Source organism: Larus michahellis, chromosome 2 (genome assembly GCF_964199755.1).
Source record: "Larus michahellis chromosome 2, bLarMic1.1, whole genome shotgun sequence".
NCBI classification, from domain to species: Eukaryota; Metazoa; Chordata; class Aves; order Charadriiformes; family Laridae; genus Larus; species Larus michahellis.
Genome location: NC_133897.1, coordinates 41,772,969 through 41,790,752, shown reverse-complemented (window position 1 = coordinate 41,790,752; position 17,784 = coordinate 41,772,969). Strand labels below are relative to the sequence as shown.

General features: G+C 39.2%; 1 protein-coding gene across 6 annotated transcripts in view; it reads left to right on the top strand.

Moving 5' to 3' along the window:
* Positions 1–17,784, top strand: part of ZNF385D (zinc finger protein 385D) — a 438,606-nt gene that overhangs the window by 294,371 nt on the left and 126,451 nt on the right. For all 6 annotated transcript variants that reach the window (XM_074575015.1, XM_074575014.1, XM_074575017.1 and 3 more), the window contains one exon: positions 2,852–2,994. In XM_074575015.1, the coding sequence (XP_074431116.1) occupies positions 2,852–2,994 (143 nt within the window). The remainder of the gene's footprint in view (positions 1–2,851; positions 2,995–17,784) is intronic.

Here is a 17,784-nt window from a genome sequence, read left to right as displayed (position 1 = left end):
AAATTCTGCTTTATGAGTTTTAGTGCATTCCTCTTCCTCTCCCTTCAGTTTGGCTTTCTAGGTTCTCATGTTTTCCCTAGGTTCTTATGTTTTCCTACTGTCATCATTTCTGCCCTTGATGCTGCCTTCTTTACAATAAGAATTTCTCTACACGTGCTCTTCAAGAACTCTTCCCAGTGGCCTTCTACCCCTCTCCGTCCCTCTGCTAATGAATTAGATGGTAAAGCTGACATTCCCAAATGTTGTCCAAAGGTTTTTCAGTTAAGCTGAGTCACGAAAATGGTTGCCATTGCTTCGGGTTTTCTGTTGCTGGTTCTAGAGTACAACTCTGCCCATGCTAAATGGAAAGAGAAGCTCATTTTTGCAGCCATGAACATTAGAGAATTTCTTTCAAGCAAAAGCTCAGATTTCATGATACCTATCACATGCTTCGTCGTTAAGGGACATGTCTGACAGTATTGTAAAAACAGAGAGCAGCTGTGCTCCTGAACATACTCATTTTCTGTGCCACTGCAGCCAGGACTGTGGTAGATTTTAAACTCTGTTCCAGAGGCTCTGAGTCCCAGCCAAGGTCCTGCAGAGCTGGCTGAATTTTTCCTTTTAAAGCGTGTTCCCGTCCCCAGATGACTTTGTGCAGCACTGGCTGGCAGCGGCAGGTGGGTGAGTGCCTAGTCATGCCACAGGGAAGGATCACAGAAAGAACTATTTCATCCTTCATGGCATGGTATCATAGAAGAGCATGGGATAGCAACGCTGTTGCTCCAGGTAATTCGAACCTGCGAGGCTCTTCTCCATAGCACTGAGACAATACGCTCGACAAGGTGGATCCCCAAGCATAGCTGATATTTCTCAATCCAGTTTGCTTTTGCATCTGTGAGTTGGAGGGTGTTTAATCAGCTTCAGTTTCTTTGCTATTGTCAGGCAAATGCTCACCTTGGCATTTCTGTGTGATTCTGTACAATCTCAGACACAACCTGGAGATGTCTTAGTAATGCTTTGATTTGTATGTGACTTCTTCCCTTCATGATCTGTAAAAGCTTTACATGAGAAAAAATAAGTATTTCCAGCATCTAAAGATAATATCTTTATGGGCCTTTCCTTTTCAGAGGGGTAACATTGGCCTGTTTGACACTACCTTATTGTCATCCTGACCTGTTAAATTTAGTTTTACACTGTTTCTGTAATAATTCCATGGGAATGCAGCAATTGCCAAACCAAAGGCAATCACAAAATACTTGATGATTCTATGCTGGTGAGCTAGGAAAAGCAGAGCTGCTTGCCCTTTGCTTTTCTGTTGGCATATCCTTAGCTGCTGCATTTGGTACACTCTTACATTAAAGTAAATGTAGAAATGACTCCAAAAATGTCAGTTACTCTGGGGCAAAAAACTAGCACGAGTTTGGAGCGAACCCTAATCCAATACCTTGAGTTTGCTAGTGGGTAATGTTTTCCTTTCAATGTTTCTTAATGAAATGCTGCACAGAGGAGCTGAAAGTTGGCAAAAAATACTGTCTTTGAAAATTTGGCTCCAGCTGATTTTATACCTAGAAGCAGAACTGTGGATGATCTGCTGCAACTGGTTAATTAAATCCTGTGCTGTTAGCCCTCAATTAGATGCATTAAATTGCAAACCTTGTTAGCAGATTTGCTGGCCAAATACGGAGAGATTCTATATATCATTCTGACTATTTTATATTTGGCTTCTTAAAGAATGTATGCAGCTTGTCTAATGAAGTGTCTGTATGTATAAGAGGAAAAAAAGAAACAGATTTCCGATCTCTTCCTCTGTTGGTCTGTCTGCCTGTGTCTCTCTTCAATGAGTGGGGTAAAACTCCCCTTAACGTTTCTTTTTTTTTAAATGTTTCTTGGACTCTTACCAGCAGGTTTTTACAGTCTGTTGCCTGCCTCTCAGATTAGAAGAACACTGGCATATTTTAACAGTTTCCTAGGATCCAAATAGTCTTTAATTAACAGGGAATTGATGTTTTGGAGTGCAACCAAAACATGGGAGACATTGGAAGCAGAGGATGGGCTTGGATCCTTCCAGCTTTTAGCTGGCTGCAGCAAGGGGCAAACAAATAAGTAGAACAGGGTCTGCTGCAAACAGGTAGCGGCTTATTGGTATGCAAGGGGATTTCTTCATTTGCATTATGTTCCCACAGAGCTGGTGGTTGGTAGCGTTAGCTGGGAGGAGCATTCTGCTATACAAAGTCTGAATCAGCTCCACCCTTTGCAAGAGCAGAAACCGTTTGTCGGTACCTTCCCACAAACGGAGTTTGGGTGGCCGCTGAAATTGTTCTTAGTTTAGGTTTCTTTTGATCAACTGTTGAGGCAGCAAGGTATGTTGTGTTTGTGAGGTTTAGGTTGATGCTGAAGCTGTAAACTGCATGAGTGAGCATTTAATTAAAAAATCAAAAGCGTACAAATGGCATGACTTTTGCTGAGCTGAACAGTGAGTTGTTGTTTTTCTTTTCATTCTTGAGCAGTTTGCCTTAGAAGGGCTGAGCAATAGGGCTGGGAAGAAACACTGAAATTATAGCAGAATGAGACTAGCTGAAGTTCTAAAGGGAAGTCAGACATATGCTGAAGATAATCCAGGGGGAGATATGGTTTATCAGCTGATTTTAAACAACGATAGATTGATACCTCAAGCAATTACTGGCAAAGAATTATAACCAACAGTCACCGAGTCAGCTGTGCTGTTTTTCAGTAATGCAGTAATTAGTGGACAAATAAAAATATATTTGTTTAATCCAATATTGGCTTTTTATTGTTGCTTTTTTGCGTTGGCTTTTTTTCTCTTCCTAATCATAGTATTTGCTGAACACCTCCTGTCTCTTTCTACACCTAGGTGGTACATGCCAGAGCCCTGCTCTTCCAGCCCTAGTGCGTCCTCCTGCTCCACCGTTGCAGCCGTCGCTGGATATTAAACCATTTCTTCCGTTTCCTCTGGACACTGCCGCAGCAGTCAATCTCTTCCCCAACTTCAATGCAGTAAGTACACTCCTAACAGTTACTGTCCACCTCAGTGAGCCACAGTTTCCATGGAAGACTCAAGAGGGCACAAAGTAGAATTTTATGTGCTCAATTAAACGTGGAATATCTTCTCCCTTACTGAGGGCCAAATAGCTCTTTCAGACACGCTGGTAGGCCATAAATTAAGGGCTAGCGGAGAGTTAGCCAGAAGTAATGTAGAAGGAAAAAATGATATGATCCCAAGTGACATGCAGTAACGTTGCAGGCCATATTCAGTCCCAGGGCTTGTGAGTTTCCCACTCTGATTTAAGATGTGCAGAGTTTCACCAACCTGCAGTTTGCTACAAGAGTGAAACTCTTGGAGTGATGGCATTCTGCATCCCATCTCTAACAGGCTTCCTGAGAAATGCTTAAAATTTACAAATTGGAGGGGCTACAAAAGATAAAACTGTTGGGGTAATTAAAGTAAGAATGAGAACAGCATTAGCTGGTATGTAATCTATTCATTGGCAAACGATCCACTGTATTTTTTTCAGGTTAGGATATTTTATTTCTCGCGCCTTAGGTTAAAAAAGTTAGATTTCTCTTTAATATTTTTTTTTACTTAGTCATACTATCTATGACTGTAGAAATCTTATTTCTTCTTAGGTATTTTCATTATTTTACTGACATATGTCATGAATGTTTCAATTTGGCTGTTTCTGGCTGAGATATGTAATGCTCTAAAATAAAAAAAAAAGTCTAAATTAGTTTCCTGTTAATTTTGACTTTATAGAATTATGCCCCTTTCTAATATGAGCATATTCTGTGAAGTTCTTTCCCTTATTTACATATACTAGATATAGAAAAAAAATTAAGAATGTGTGTGCTTACCTACCTCGAGAGACACAGAGAGGGATGGAAATTGCCATGCCAAAAGAATTTTAGTTAACATGCAAAAATCTTAATTACAATAATAAGTGTAGTAAAAGAACATGCCCATTCTAGAAGCAATTTGTAGTAATCAATAGCAAATTTCCATAATTAAATGTTCATTTATTTATCTTTTATGGATGTGCATTTTGCTTTAAAGTAATTAAAACGAACTAATCGTCAAGAATATTTATTTATGCAGTCTTAAATTCAGGCAATTCACAGCATTAATAGAGAGCAGAGAAGCTATAAGCTGCAAGTCTTAAAATTCTCAGAAACAATATGTCAAAGAATTATTACAAAGAAACTTTTTATTACAAAGAAACTTTGTCAAATTTTAAAATGTATGTAGGTATGCAGCAAAGTTTTTAAAAGTGCTGGTTTTAACCAGGTTACTGATAACTCATAATGAAACGGATAAGCCATTAGACTTGCTCAGTATGCTTTAGCTTTTTTTTCTTACCAGTTTTGCTTTGTGATCACTGTTTGTATTTAATGCAATAGGCCAGAAGACTTTTTAGAAATTATCTATTAGAATTTCTGGTTTTTTTCAGGATTTTCCATAGTTCAGAGTCTTCAGATTGTTTTTCTAATTGTTTAACTCTGCGTAATTCAAATACAATTTTAATGATGGATTTTAATGCATAATTGTTAATCTTGTGTTCCATAAATTTGCAGTTTCTTTCTTTCTTACAAAGACTGATTTTATACTGTAATTATCTTGGGGGAGGGGGGGAAGATGTGCTTGTATTAATTTGGAAATAAGAAAGTAAAAATAGACTCCTTTCAAGACCCTGTTATTCCTGAACATCATCTTGGTAGTGTATCATTTGATATAAGCACTGAAGTTGGACTTTACAGACTCGTCGTCTCTTCAGTTTTTCAGTAAACTGAGCCTAGGTTTCTAGAGTGTGACTAGCAGCCCTTTTTAACAGCACTCTGAAGTTTGTTCCCATGCAAAGTCCTGCTTCCTGTGATGTCTGGCCGTCTGCCAAGTCCACCTTTGATGAATATGTCAGTCCTGAGTGTGAGGATGCTGTCATCAGAGCTGCTGTCACCTGCCTTGCTGCTCATAGCCTTTGCCTTGCAACGTGACCTTTGCCTTTTCATCATGTGTGCTGACGTGCAGCGTCATCCTCGGTGTTCCCATTTTCATTCTGAACAGTACATTATTGAACGCTGCTATGTTTAGCTCATATGCCAGAGCTGGTTAATGGCATCCTCCAAACATGTAGGCTAGCTGAGAAGATCTGCGTGTTACCAGAAATTCTTTCCAAGCTGACGAATCTTTTGGGGATGCATCAGCTGCTGCTGAGCATTATCAGCCTAAGAAAAAGGTAACCCAGAAGTCATATTAGACTTTATTTAGGACTTCTGACAAGGCCTTTAAGTATGTGAATGTGAGACAGAAAACAAGTGTTTAACCAAAAAATGATCTTCATAAACATGCATGCTCATGAACAGTGGTAGCTGTTGATAATGATTTATATTTGTTGACTTCCTTGACAATCCTACACTGTCAGCAGAGAAACATTTACATTCTGTAGCTAAACCAAGGCCAAGCAGATGATCAGTAAAAGACCCAGAACCCCAAACACCCAAACTGGATGTTCTCTATGTTGTGGGTAAATTAGCATTACTCTTGATTGAGATGTCAAGGTCATAGATTGTGTCTTAGGAAATGGAATTCTAAAGACCTCTTGACCCTCACACAATTCCACAGAAATTAATGAGTTTGGCACCGTGTTCGGGATACTTCCCAAGATGCTGGAAGGAAGTCCAGAGTTTCGGTCATTTACTGACCACTTTTCAACAGCCTTCACTTAAGAGCATGATCAAGGAGAAACTTGAGTAAAAATTCACTCATGTTTCAGAGAAAAGAAGTGGTCTCTGATTATGGCAATCCTAACCCAACCTGAGAGTTTGGTTGTGATAGGCGTAGGTATTTGAGCTAATTAGCGTAAGTTTCTTCACAAAAGATAATGGAGAATAATGAGCGATTTCTCCAATGTTGTAAGTGGAGAAAAATACACAAAGGTAGATTGCAATGCAAGCACCCTGTATGTCTACTTTGGCGTGAGATGAAGTGAACCCTGAAAGTTCCCATTCATCTCTACTGACTGTAATGAGGACCTGGCTCAGCTGCATCTACATTTGGTTAGATGAATCCCACATTATGGGACAGGTCATAAGCAATTCACAGCTGATACATTAAATTCCACTCAAAAATCAGATGACAGAAGTGCTGACATTGTCTTGTGTGTTTACAGGGGAATGGTCTCATTTATCAAGCAGTTATGCTTCTAATTTTATCTACAGACAGTCTTAAGGGAATTTGAGGATTCAGATGAACGGAATAGAAATATTAGGAGAGGTGAAAGCAGAAGTAATTTACCATTGGAGGATCACAGGCACATGCAAAAACCAAATGCTAACAAAACTAACAAAACCAAATACTGATCTTAAGTACCACAAATAATAATAATAAGGTGTTGCATTTTATACCATTTTTTCTCTCTATGTCAGTTTATTGCAAACATAAGATTACTTGCTTTGTTACTGATGATTTTGGTCTAAAGCTAGCTCAGTTTTTGCTGACCGCCTCTGAGGAGAACATTCAGCACTGACTTCTGTGAAGGCAAAAGCTTTCATTGGGGCAGAGAATAGAAGAGGTAACATGGGGTGTGCAAACCTTTATCAGTAATATCTCTGGACACTGAGGAGAGGGAAACGTAAAAAGTGAGTAACCTGAGAAATTTTAGGAAGATAACATATGAACCTTTGAACCATCCAATTTCAGAAAGAACATTTTCTATTTATACAAGAAAGCGTAAAGCAAACATACCAATTAACAATCTGGTTAGCTGAACATTTGTAGGTGCTGTGCTCTTCATTGTGAGGCAAATGGATACCCTCAAGTCATATGTAAAAAGAAATTTTAACAACACAGCTGCTTAAACTGAAAACAGCCCACTGGTGCAGACCCTGAAGAATCACAAGCTCATTGCAAGTTTATCTGATATAAAAAGATGAATCAAGTGTATGGGCTTTAAATGGCTAAATTTTATGAATGAAAGAAACTATGACTATAGACAATGCTTATGTAGCTTTTTAAAATATGATTTGAAGATTGTCAGAGGAATAGAAAAATAATTAACTTGTCTGTTCTGAAAAATGTTTGAGCTCATTTAGAAAACATTTGGCATATGTCTGCATTTTCATCTGCAGAATGAGAAACTTTAAGTCTGTGTCTTCTAAGAACTAGTTCTTAGAGACACAAAGCTTTAGCAGTTGTATTGAATACGTGCTGGTCTGTGAGTGCATGTGAAATTGTCTGTTCAGGAGCCGATGGTTGGTTGCAAAGAAATTCCACAAAGCATATAAGTCTAGAAGTTAATTAACTTGTCGGAAAATATTGATATGAGTCCTTAGACTAAGAGGAAATGCTTCATTTTGCTAGACATCAGCATCGGCCCGAAGTGACCCTGTGTCACGGATGGAGTAATTTACTTCACTCCTAAGAGAGAAGCAGCAATATATTTATTGATATAAAACAGTGATTTAACAAAGTTTGATAGTAAATGCGACAGTCGTTTAACAAGATTCGATGGCAAGGTACACTTGGTTATTCATTGCATAGAGGACAGGGTCAGAAAATTATCAGGGAGACCCTCCCGTTGAGTCATGAGTTTCAGAGAGGACCTCTCAGGGAGGAGTCTAGGTGCGGTTGGATCCAGTCCTAGTTTTAGCCTTGATCAACAGTTTATGGCTAAAGGATTATATGCACACAATCCATCTAAGATTTAATCTTAGTGAAGCTTTGAAGTTTAGCAAGCTGTTTAGTCACTTACCAAGGATCTGTTGCGGCAAGGAATCTCTCAGCCTCAAGGAGGAACCTTGAGAGGCTTCCCTACTCAAGGGGAGATCATGGCGTGTGGCCCACTCCAGGGCAGGAGAGCTCTAAAGGCTCTTGGGTTGTTCACTATTTATAGGGGTAAGATGATTGACTTATAGTCATATTTGCATACTGACCACTGATGTTAGTTTCTTCTAGTTCTTCTTCTTTGTTAGTTAGTTACTGGTACTGTGCTTAGGTGGGTGCATTGGTCAAGCCCTTGGCTACTGTGTTGTTATCTGTCTCCCTCGAATCCCCTTTGAGCCAGATGCAGCCATCACAACCAGACACATCCATTTTTATGACCGCCACTGGTGGTTATCACTTGAGCAGGGTGACGGGAGATAAAGGTCAGGTTGGGCGGGCAGGAAGAAAGAGCGCACCGTCTCACACTCACAAGAAAAAAACTCACTTAAATCTTTTTTATACTTCATAGTCTCTAAAGTCCATCATCCTCAAAGCACAGATGCATCAGAAAGCAGGGTTTGCTTATTTCTGAAGCTCTCGGAACTATATATTTCAGCCTCTTGAGAGGCAGAATTTAAAGTTGACAAATCCAGGACATTTGCCATTACTAGGTAGAAAATCAGACAATGCATCGCACTCCTTGTTTGTTTATTATTTGAAGGATATGTTAAACATTTTCCTGAAAAATTTCTAAAAAATACTCTGTCACGCTTCTTAGACTGAAGTATGAGCATAATCAGTAGGGGAAAAGGTCCACGATGTAGATCTGAGTAAATGCGTCTAAGCAGAAATAGGGATATTGCTTGAAAAGATCCATCCTAACTCCAAAATAAAGCCTGATCTTCCCTTGCTGCCAGTGGAAAGTTTCCCAAAGAAGCATCCTTTTGGAGAGAAACACAATTACAGTTTTGACTAGAAAATTGTGACTTGGAAGAGCAGTGGTAATGTCAGAACTGTATTAAACGTGGATGGAAAATGAACTATTACTCTACAGACATCTCTTTCTCATGATCCATCTGCAGTAATCCTTGTTCAGTCCCTTGGTTTTTTCCGTTTGCTTGTTCTCTGCCAATAGCCCCAGGTGCAATACTTAGGGCTTCATGTTTCACCTTCCCCTGGTAGATATTTGCCATATGGGAGAGGAGGAGGAGGTAACAGCAGCTGTTACCCATAGATGAGGACTCCAGCGGCAGCTTGGGTTAGGGTACCAACGTAATGCTCCTTGCTTCCTGAAAACCAGCCTGTGCAACACCCTAGCAGCTTCCAGGGCAGCGCAAAGGCTGAACTCTCTATTTACAGAGGTGAAGCTTGTGTTTGTATGTATCAGCAGTGGGCAGTTATGGCTGGCTTGTTTCACTGGGAGCTTCTTTTCTCCCTGCTCTGGTCTTCCTGATGGGCTCTGCCTGGGCTGCCGATAACCACTGAGTTAGCCCATACGGAGCGTAGAGTCGTGGTTGTTTGGGAAATGCAGTCTTGTGCTACTGCGGCCAGACAACTGATAGAAGTGGACAATGTAGAAAACCTGCTTGCTGACAAGTACTTCTGGGAAGGGTCATGCCAGGAAATGTGGAGAAGATCTGTCAAAAAGCTGCCAGAAGATGTTTTAAAAATCTTTTCCTTCGGCTCTTGTCCCGGACAGTTTTTTATCTAGAAGAGATATGTGCTGCAGAAATGATGTGCCAATTGTCTGGATGTTATGAATAAGATGTAGCTTTTGATAGCGAAGACTGGAGGAGGAATCTGAAATATATGTTAGTTTTTCTAAACATTAGCAGCCTGAAATTTACAAAGGGAAACTAAGGCTTTTTGTATGTCTCTACATAATGGTTTTGTTTTATGTTTTCTGACTTAATTGAACAGAGAAGCATAACAAGACTATTTTCCCTCATCGTATAAAACCCGTTAAAGTTCAGTAGTGACGACATGCTGTCAGAATGCTTTGTTTCCAGAAGAGGATAGTCAGGGGACAACACAATGGCCTCAGTTGCATGTGAATCAAAATGGAATACTGCCTATATAGAAGAACTTGGCAGTAAAAATATAGTCTGTGCTGATTTTTAATGTTATTTCCACGAGACGGACCTTTATCAGGTGGAGAACTGTACTGCAACGAATTGTTAATTTGTCAGACAAACAGAGGGGATTATTGCTTCTGGGGATATTCCTTGCATGGCTGCTCATTTACAGGTGTCTAGAAACAGGGGGGTTGGCTTGCTGTTTTCCTTTCCATAGCACTGCAGTTGAGCTGTAAGACTCTTCTTTAGAAGACTACTCTTCTTTATGGTCTCTATCTCTATGGCTGTTTAGCTGAATACTCTTCAAAATAGGGAAGACTGCAAAAATAATGCTTGGGTTCAGAAATTCTTTATTATAACAACATTTTCATCACTGGCCAGGACATTTCATTAAGAAGTCTGCAGGGGAAGAAGAGGGATTAGGGAATGAACAAACACAGGAAAATCCTGGCGATTCAGATGTTTTTATTTGGTGCTTGCAAAACAGGAATGAATCAACATCAGTATGAAATATTCAGTTATTTGAATTAGCCAGATTTATTTGCTGTACATTTAAATCCTTAATCTACACCCTGGGCTCTGTTTGAAATAACAGTAAAGCTCTGATTCTCTGATGCAGAGGAAAAGTTCACAGCTCAGGAGGCATGGTGAAATTAAGCTCTTCATTTTTTTTTCCAGTTTTGAGTCAGTTTAGGGTCGATCCAGATCTCCAGGAATACTCTGGCTGTTCTATGTATATAGAGCATATAGGTCTATGCTCTGTATCATGGGCAGGGAATAGAGCCCATATTCTGACTTTGTATAAATGAGTGTTCCTGCAGCCCTCAGGTAACCTTCCCATGGTTGCCTGTGATTGCATGGCTTTTATTTTCCTTTGCACTGCAGAGCGGCTGTGGAGTTGTGTCTCAGATCCCTAGCAGTTGTCTCCAAAATGATGGCTATTATTTTCTTTGGACTTGATGCATTGCTAAGGAGCATCCTACTAAATCTAGCCTTAATCCCTTTGCAACCTCCTCTAAAAATTTTTGAACTCTGCCTGCAACTAATAGGTGAGACTCCTCCAAGTTTCAACCCAGGCATCAACAAAAGTGTTCTTGCTATCTTTCTCTTAGTGTTACCTTACATTTTAGCAGCAGTCCTGGCCCTGTTTTTGGAGTTGCTTGCATTGGGCCCATGTGAATTGAAATCGAAATGTGAAATTACCCATTGCAATTTTTTGGAATTGCTTTCACTGGGCCCATGTGAACCTCATGAAGTTCAACAAGGTCCTGCACCTGTGAGGGGCAATCCCCAATATCAATACAGGCTGGGTGATGAATGGATTGAGAGCAGCCCTGCGGAGAAGGACTTGGGGATACTGGTGGATGAAAAATTGGACATGAGCCAGCAACGTATGCTTACAGCCCCAAACACCAATCTTATCCTGGGCTGCATAAAAAGCAGCATGGCCAAGGGAGGTGATTCTCCCTCTCTACTCCACTCCCGTGAGACCCCACCTGGAGCACTGCATCCAGTTCTGGGGTCCCCCAAAAAAGAAAGACATGGACCTGTTAGGGCAGGTCCAGAGGAGGGCCATGAAAATGATCAGAGGGCTGGAGCACCTCTCCTATGAAGACAGGCTGAGAGACTTGGGGTTGTTCGGCCTGGAGAAGAGAAGGTCTGGGAGGACCTTATTGTGGCCACTCAATACTTAAAGGGGGCTTATAAGAAAATTAGAGAGGTTTTTTTTACCAGGGCCTGTAGTGACAGGACAAGGGGCAGTGTTTTCAAACCAAAAGAGGGTAGGTTGATTGGACATAAGGAAGAAATTTTTTACTATGGGGGTGGTAAGACACTAGAGTTGGTTGTCCAGAGAAGTTGTGTATGCCTCATTATTGAAAGTAATCAAACTCAAGTTGGATGGGGCTTTGAGCAATCTGATCCGGTGAAAGGTGTCCCCACCCATGGCAGGGGGGTTGGACTTGATGGTCCCTTCCAACCCAACCTATTCTCCGGTTCCTCACAACTTATTTGAACAGTTTTAGGATTATGTTCCAATTAGGGAATTAGCAGTCTCCTATGCTTATAATGAGCAGCTGTCACCTCTTGCCACATAGAATACAGCCGTCTTGAGAGCTTAGAGGAGTTCGCTTGTGGATATAAATGGGTAGATACCATAAAAAAAAATCCATTAAAAAGTTTTATTTATATTTAAATTAAATTTGTATCAAGGGTGCTCCAACCTTCTGTGATGGCTTTCAGTAGAAATTCAGGTTTCTAGGATGCATGTTCTCCTGGGGAAGCGAATGTTAAGATTATCTTAAAATAGCCTGAGATTTTGTCATTTCACCTTGTCGAACATTATAATACGTATCCTTGAATTCATCTCTGTAACTGTAATGTGGACGTAAATTATCTAACCATGCTTGCCTCCTAGTTGCTCTCCAGTTTTTGCAGTGTAATGTGTGTCTTTGGTAAATCTGCTTTGATTTATCTGGAAGGCTTATTTCCAGTATGCGTGTAATAGCATCACCTGTGTTTGACCTGCTCTACCTACTGCCTCTGTTGGCCTTCAGCTCTGTGGCCTCATTCAAGGTCCTTACAGATCTCAATGCTGATGGTCATTTGGGAATTGCCGCCTGCAGATTGTGTTTACTTTGTGGATGCAGGCACGAAGTTGCTCTTCGCACAGGCTGAGCATACAGCACGTGAACTTCCGCCATGCATTTGATAGCTCACAGATTCTTCAGGATTTTTCTGGCAGTATATCACTCTCCGGTCACTCAGCACCTTCTGGCTGAAGAACAGCTGTTTGTGCTGCTCCATTTTGCCATGTGAGAATGGGTGGACTTCTAACTAGTCTCCACCTATTCCCATGTCCATAATTAACTGAAAAGGTCTGAGGCAGAAGCACCCTGTTTGTATAAGCTCATGACTGCACTATTAGCTAAATGTCCATACAGTAGGTTATCGAGTATAAACTTGAAGGCATTTTCACGAGCGCTGTTGTTGGCTGGAAATGATCTCTGCACAATGGGCTCCACATACCTAAAAATGACACACAGGAAGCTTTGTTTTCCATGTTTTTGGTTTGTTTTTTTTTATTTATTTACTTAAGCGGTTTCTTTCTATTCTTAAAAAAAATCAATAGGGTCTAAATATCTCACATGCTTCTTTGTTTAACTGATGATTAGTAATAGTGAAAGAATAGATTTTCTGAGTTATTTCATCCTGCCTTACACATTTGCTAGAGGGCACTGCACAGTGGGCTGACAGATAACTTGCTGTTGAAAAGTCATAGTATCCAAGGCAAAGGCAATAGCACAGCCTTTACTGGGGACTGGGAGTCCCTCAGGCTTTTGGTTTGCATGCAAAACATTCTCGTAAAAGAAATCAAATGAAGTGCTCTTCAGATTTGTCAAGTCTTGATGAGTGGAATTACTTAAAACTAAATTTTATAAAGCATTTTATAAAGCATTTTAAATAATGTTTTAATCAGTTGATGTTTACGCCCTTTGTCTTAATAGCACTCAGATGAAAAAGATCAATGATTATTTTATTCTGCAAAGACTATAAAACTTTAATGGGTTGCATAATAAGTATAACTCATAAAATCTACAGTTTAAATATGGATGGTTATTAACCTGTTTTTAAAAAGCTGCAATTAAAGTGAAAAGGAATTACTTAAAGAAATTATTTGATTACTGTAGTCTGAAGAGGAAAAAGAGTGATAAAATTCTAAAATCTGTTGATGAGGCAGACATTTGGAAAGATTTAAAATAAGGCATGAATCTTTCCTAGCCTTAAGCATGTTTGTGTTGCTAACCTAGAAGAATAACTATTTACAGATTTATTTATTTTTTTGTACAACCTGCAGTTTGTTCTTAGGAATTACAAAGATAGCTGTTGAAAAAAGCATGAGTTTGCATGACAGGTGATTTTACACACAGTAAATGCATTCCTAAACACAATTACCTTGTTAATTGCTTATTCATAGCACGCAGTAACAGCGCTGCTGTTGTTCAAGAACTTGTCCTAAAACACACTCACTTTTATCCTTTATGGCAGTGAAAAGATTGGGGCTCTTCCTTTCTCACTCTTTTTAGTCACAGTAGTTTGGGCTGGTAAATGGCACATGCTGAAGAACTCATTTATCTGGAGTCATTGTATGATGCACTCTCTGGTGGAATATTTCTGTAATGTCCACATCCTGTCTAACTTACTTTATCCTAACATTTTTTTAGATAAGGGAAGAAAATCCCCAAAGGTTATATGTTGGATTTGTACAGTAGAATTGGATATAGAACTCCAGATTCTCATGCAACTACTGTTTTTCCTGGCATCTTTCCTTTGGCTCTACTGAATGCCTAAAGTAATACTGTGTAAATATCCATACAGATTAAATTAGTAATCAAAATAATTCATGAAGAAGTAGTACAAAATCGTATCTCTCAGGAAATCAGTGTTTCTCTTTTAAATACATTGGTTTATATAAAATAGATGAGTATCAAATTCTTACTATTTAAAAGAGTACAAATCAATGTTAATCTGTCAAACATTGTGTATTGTCCAGAATTAAATGTTTTGTGATATCATGAGTAAAAAGTTTTAGATGACATATCACACTTACATACTATTTTGTTTCCTTAAAAAACAAAAGCAGTCATGTTTAGAATGAAATGTAAAAGCTGTCTTAATGACTCACAGCGGAAGGCTAAATAGTCTATAACTGAATGAAAATTGCAGATAAAAAATAAAAAGATATATAGGAAAGAGACGTTCTTAATTACGGTTAGAGGTGGTGTAAAGCCTGCTGGAAGGTTGCCCAGCAGAAGTTTCTTTCAGTAGTTTGCTATAGTGAAATTGGTAGGATGTTTTGAACAGCAGAGAGAGCAGAGAGAATGGAGGCTGTGGCAAGAGTTCCTGAAGTTGTGCAAAATAACCCTGTGAAGGGAATATATGAAGCAAATTTTAGGGGACTGGTATTCCTTTAAGTTATTCCTGGGACATTTGTCAAGAAGCCAGAAAAGGTGTAAACCTGCAGCCTTTACTTCCTTTATTTGATTTTCACTAGGCTTATCTGTAGTCCATCACATCCATGTTTTGTTAAAAATCCAGGGAACTATGTCCGCCTTACAAAGATATCAGTTTGGGATCCTGAAAATATTATAGGCTGATTATCAGGTTTTTTTTGTTCTTAAGTTTATCAGCCCTCCACTGTCAGAAAAGTCAAGTAGCTGATCTGATGTACCTATGCATCTTCAGTTTCAACAGGTAGGGCAGCTATGGTACCTGAGGGTGGTGCAATGAGATTATAACAAGGCATCAAAAGCCGGGACCAGGCCAAAGCAGTATCTGTTCCTATAGCCTTTCTCTGACAACTTAAGGAAGAGCAGAAGAGTAGAGAACACATACAGCAACACTTGCCAGACAATGTCTCCAGTGAGCTATATTTTAGGGAAGTTCTCGAGCCAAATGTGTTGTCTTGGCATGTGATAGCTCTCCATGAGGTAACATGCTGAACTGGATGGAATCAGCAGGAGAGTTCGTTTATTTTAACTACTAATGAGGTAATTTGAGTTTCCTCATTCTCTTCTCCAGACGGTGCCTAATATACCCAGGCAGAGAGATACATAGGAAAATTTCCTTGGGCAACCTAAGTGGTAGGAAGACATGGGAGCATATGAACTATGACTTGCTATAAACTGTAGAAGTCTAAGGATGATTTTTAAGGTGCTATGCTTGTGGGAGCTAGAAGTGGATGAAGAAATGTCCATCACCTTGCTCATATTTTGTGTTTGAAGTGTACTGATTTGCTAATGGATCCAGCCCATTATTGGTGTTGCTAAGACTCAGATGACAAAGATAAATCACAGGGGTGATGCAAGAGTTAATTATAGCAGTGCCCTCCCCAACGGCACTATCACCTCTGGGAAGCAGTAAAAGCTATTGTTGGCATTAGGAAGTAACATGAGAGAGTGGTGTCTGGGAGAGGAGCGGCAGTGCAGAGACTGCCAGTGAAAGGATTGGAAAATACTGGATATATGGCGTTGGGCTTGGAAGAGAGGTGGGCGGAAGAACAGAAGGTTTTCAAGAAGAGCAACTTAGAAATATCTCAGAACAGGTATTTGAAAGATGCATTTGCTTCATGCACACAGGCACACAAAAAAGTAATGGTGAAAATATCGCAAAGCAAGTTAAAGTGTCCAGTTTCCACTGAAAGAGTCCCTATGTCTTTGTTCCTGGCAGGAACAGTTCCTTTCCTTTTTAGTTACACGCTTTTCCCAGGAAATTAATATCTCCTGAAACTTTTTGAAGCAAGTTTGTTCTCTCTAAATCTGTCTTATTTATTTTCATTTTACGGGAGCTATATCTGCTCGAAACCTAATTATGTTTTTCATTCTAAATTTGAAAGGAAAGAGAGAAATTACCTCAGTACTTACTGAAAATATGTCTCAAACTGAACTAAAATAAGTATGAAATTAAAAAGAGTCTGTGCTTCTGAAATCAGAGAAAATCCTTCTTTAAGAACAAACCCTCAGATACTATAAAATGTCATAGCTCCACAGCTGTTCACTCTCTGTTCCTCAGTGAGGATTCCCTGATGAAGGGTAATTGTTCTTAAATTTCTGTGCACAAAGAGGATAGCATGTTTTTTTGGTCTTAAGTGCCTTTCTTTTCCATTAAGCCAAGCAATAAATAAAGGTAGTCTGCCTAAGCAAATACTGCGTATGCATGTCTCCTCTGCTGTGTGATTAAAAACAAGTATCTCCTGTCTCTTCAAACAGGCTGAGTTTCTAGAATGTGAAGAAATGTCTGCTTCAAACGGCATGCACAAAAACTATGAATCTGAAGATCAATTTTTATTTTATTTTATTTGCTGGGACCCCAACATTCAGTTGATTGGGAAAAGTTGTATTTCATGTATAATTATTTCCTTTAGCTGTTTCTTCACAAACCACTGCAACTTTTTAAAAAGTCCTCCTTTTAATTTTTTTTAGAAGGTGCTGTGATACAGCAAGAGATTTGGCACATAAATTGATGCTGGCCCTGAGGGTAAATAGTTCTCTCTGTGAGATGCTAAGTTTAGTGTCCCTTGAGCAGCTCAGGTGAAAGTACAAACAAGCAAAATTCCGTGGTTAGCGGCATTTTTACTAATACAAGGAAAGTATTAACTTTGGATGTAAACAAGTAAGAGAAGGAAGTGTTAATTTTGGTAAAATTAAAGCTTTCTTCTCTTCTAGTTTAATAAGAAAAAGGCAGAACCTACCAAGTCAGAACTCAAAAATACAGAACACGCAACGTATAAAATATGTTAGGATCCTCACCCTTACTTACTCAGTTCTGTGATTTGATCAATGGCTCTGCTTCATACCAGTTGGACTCACAGTAAAACACTGCAGTATTTTTTACAATGTTTCTTGAAACAGCATTTCTGTGGACCAGAACATACCAGGATAAAGGCTGTGAAGAACAACTTCAAGTTCAGTAATTAAACATCTTAAATGTTTGTTAAGCTTTTCAGTGAGACGCAGGATTAATCAGTAAAGCAAAAAGCCACTGAATACTGCAATAATGTACTATTTAGCGTATAACTTATCTTAAATAAGAGGAGGATTAACAATCATCTGCTTTGGTCTTTCATATCATTAACAACGTGTAAGTCTGCAACCTACACAGGCATTTAAGATTATTATGTAATCAGCAGATTTTTTAGATGGCTACAGCTGGTGATAAGCATGCATTATTCCAGGCTTCTGAGTTATGCTAAGAAATTATTGTCTTGCTAGGCTTTTGTCACATAACAGTATAAAACATCATTGATTTTAGTTAGTTGTTCCTGGCTGTTCATAGTACAGAAGGAGAGAGAAACTCCAAGTCTTAAAAAGAATTTTGCTAAGGAAGCACATTGTTGCTGATAGGGGTGATTCTTAAAGAGATTGGCAATTTTATTGGATAAAAGTTGCCAATCTTACAGATAGAATGAACCATTTGGGTAGGTTTTGAACTTCTCTAAGTTCTGTATGGCAACAGGAGCTT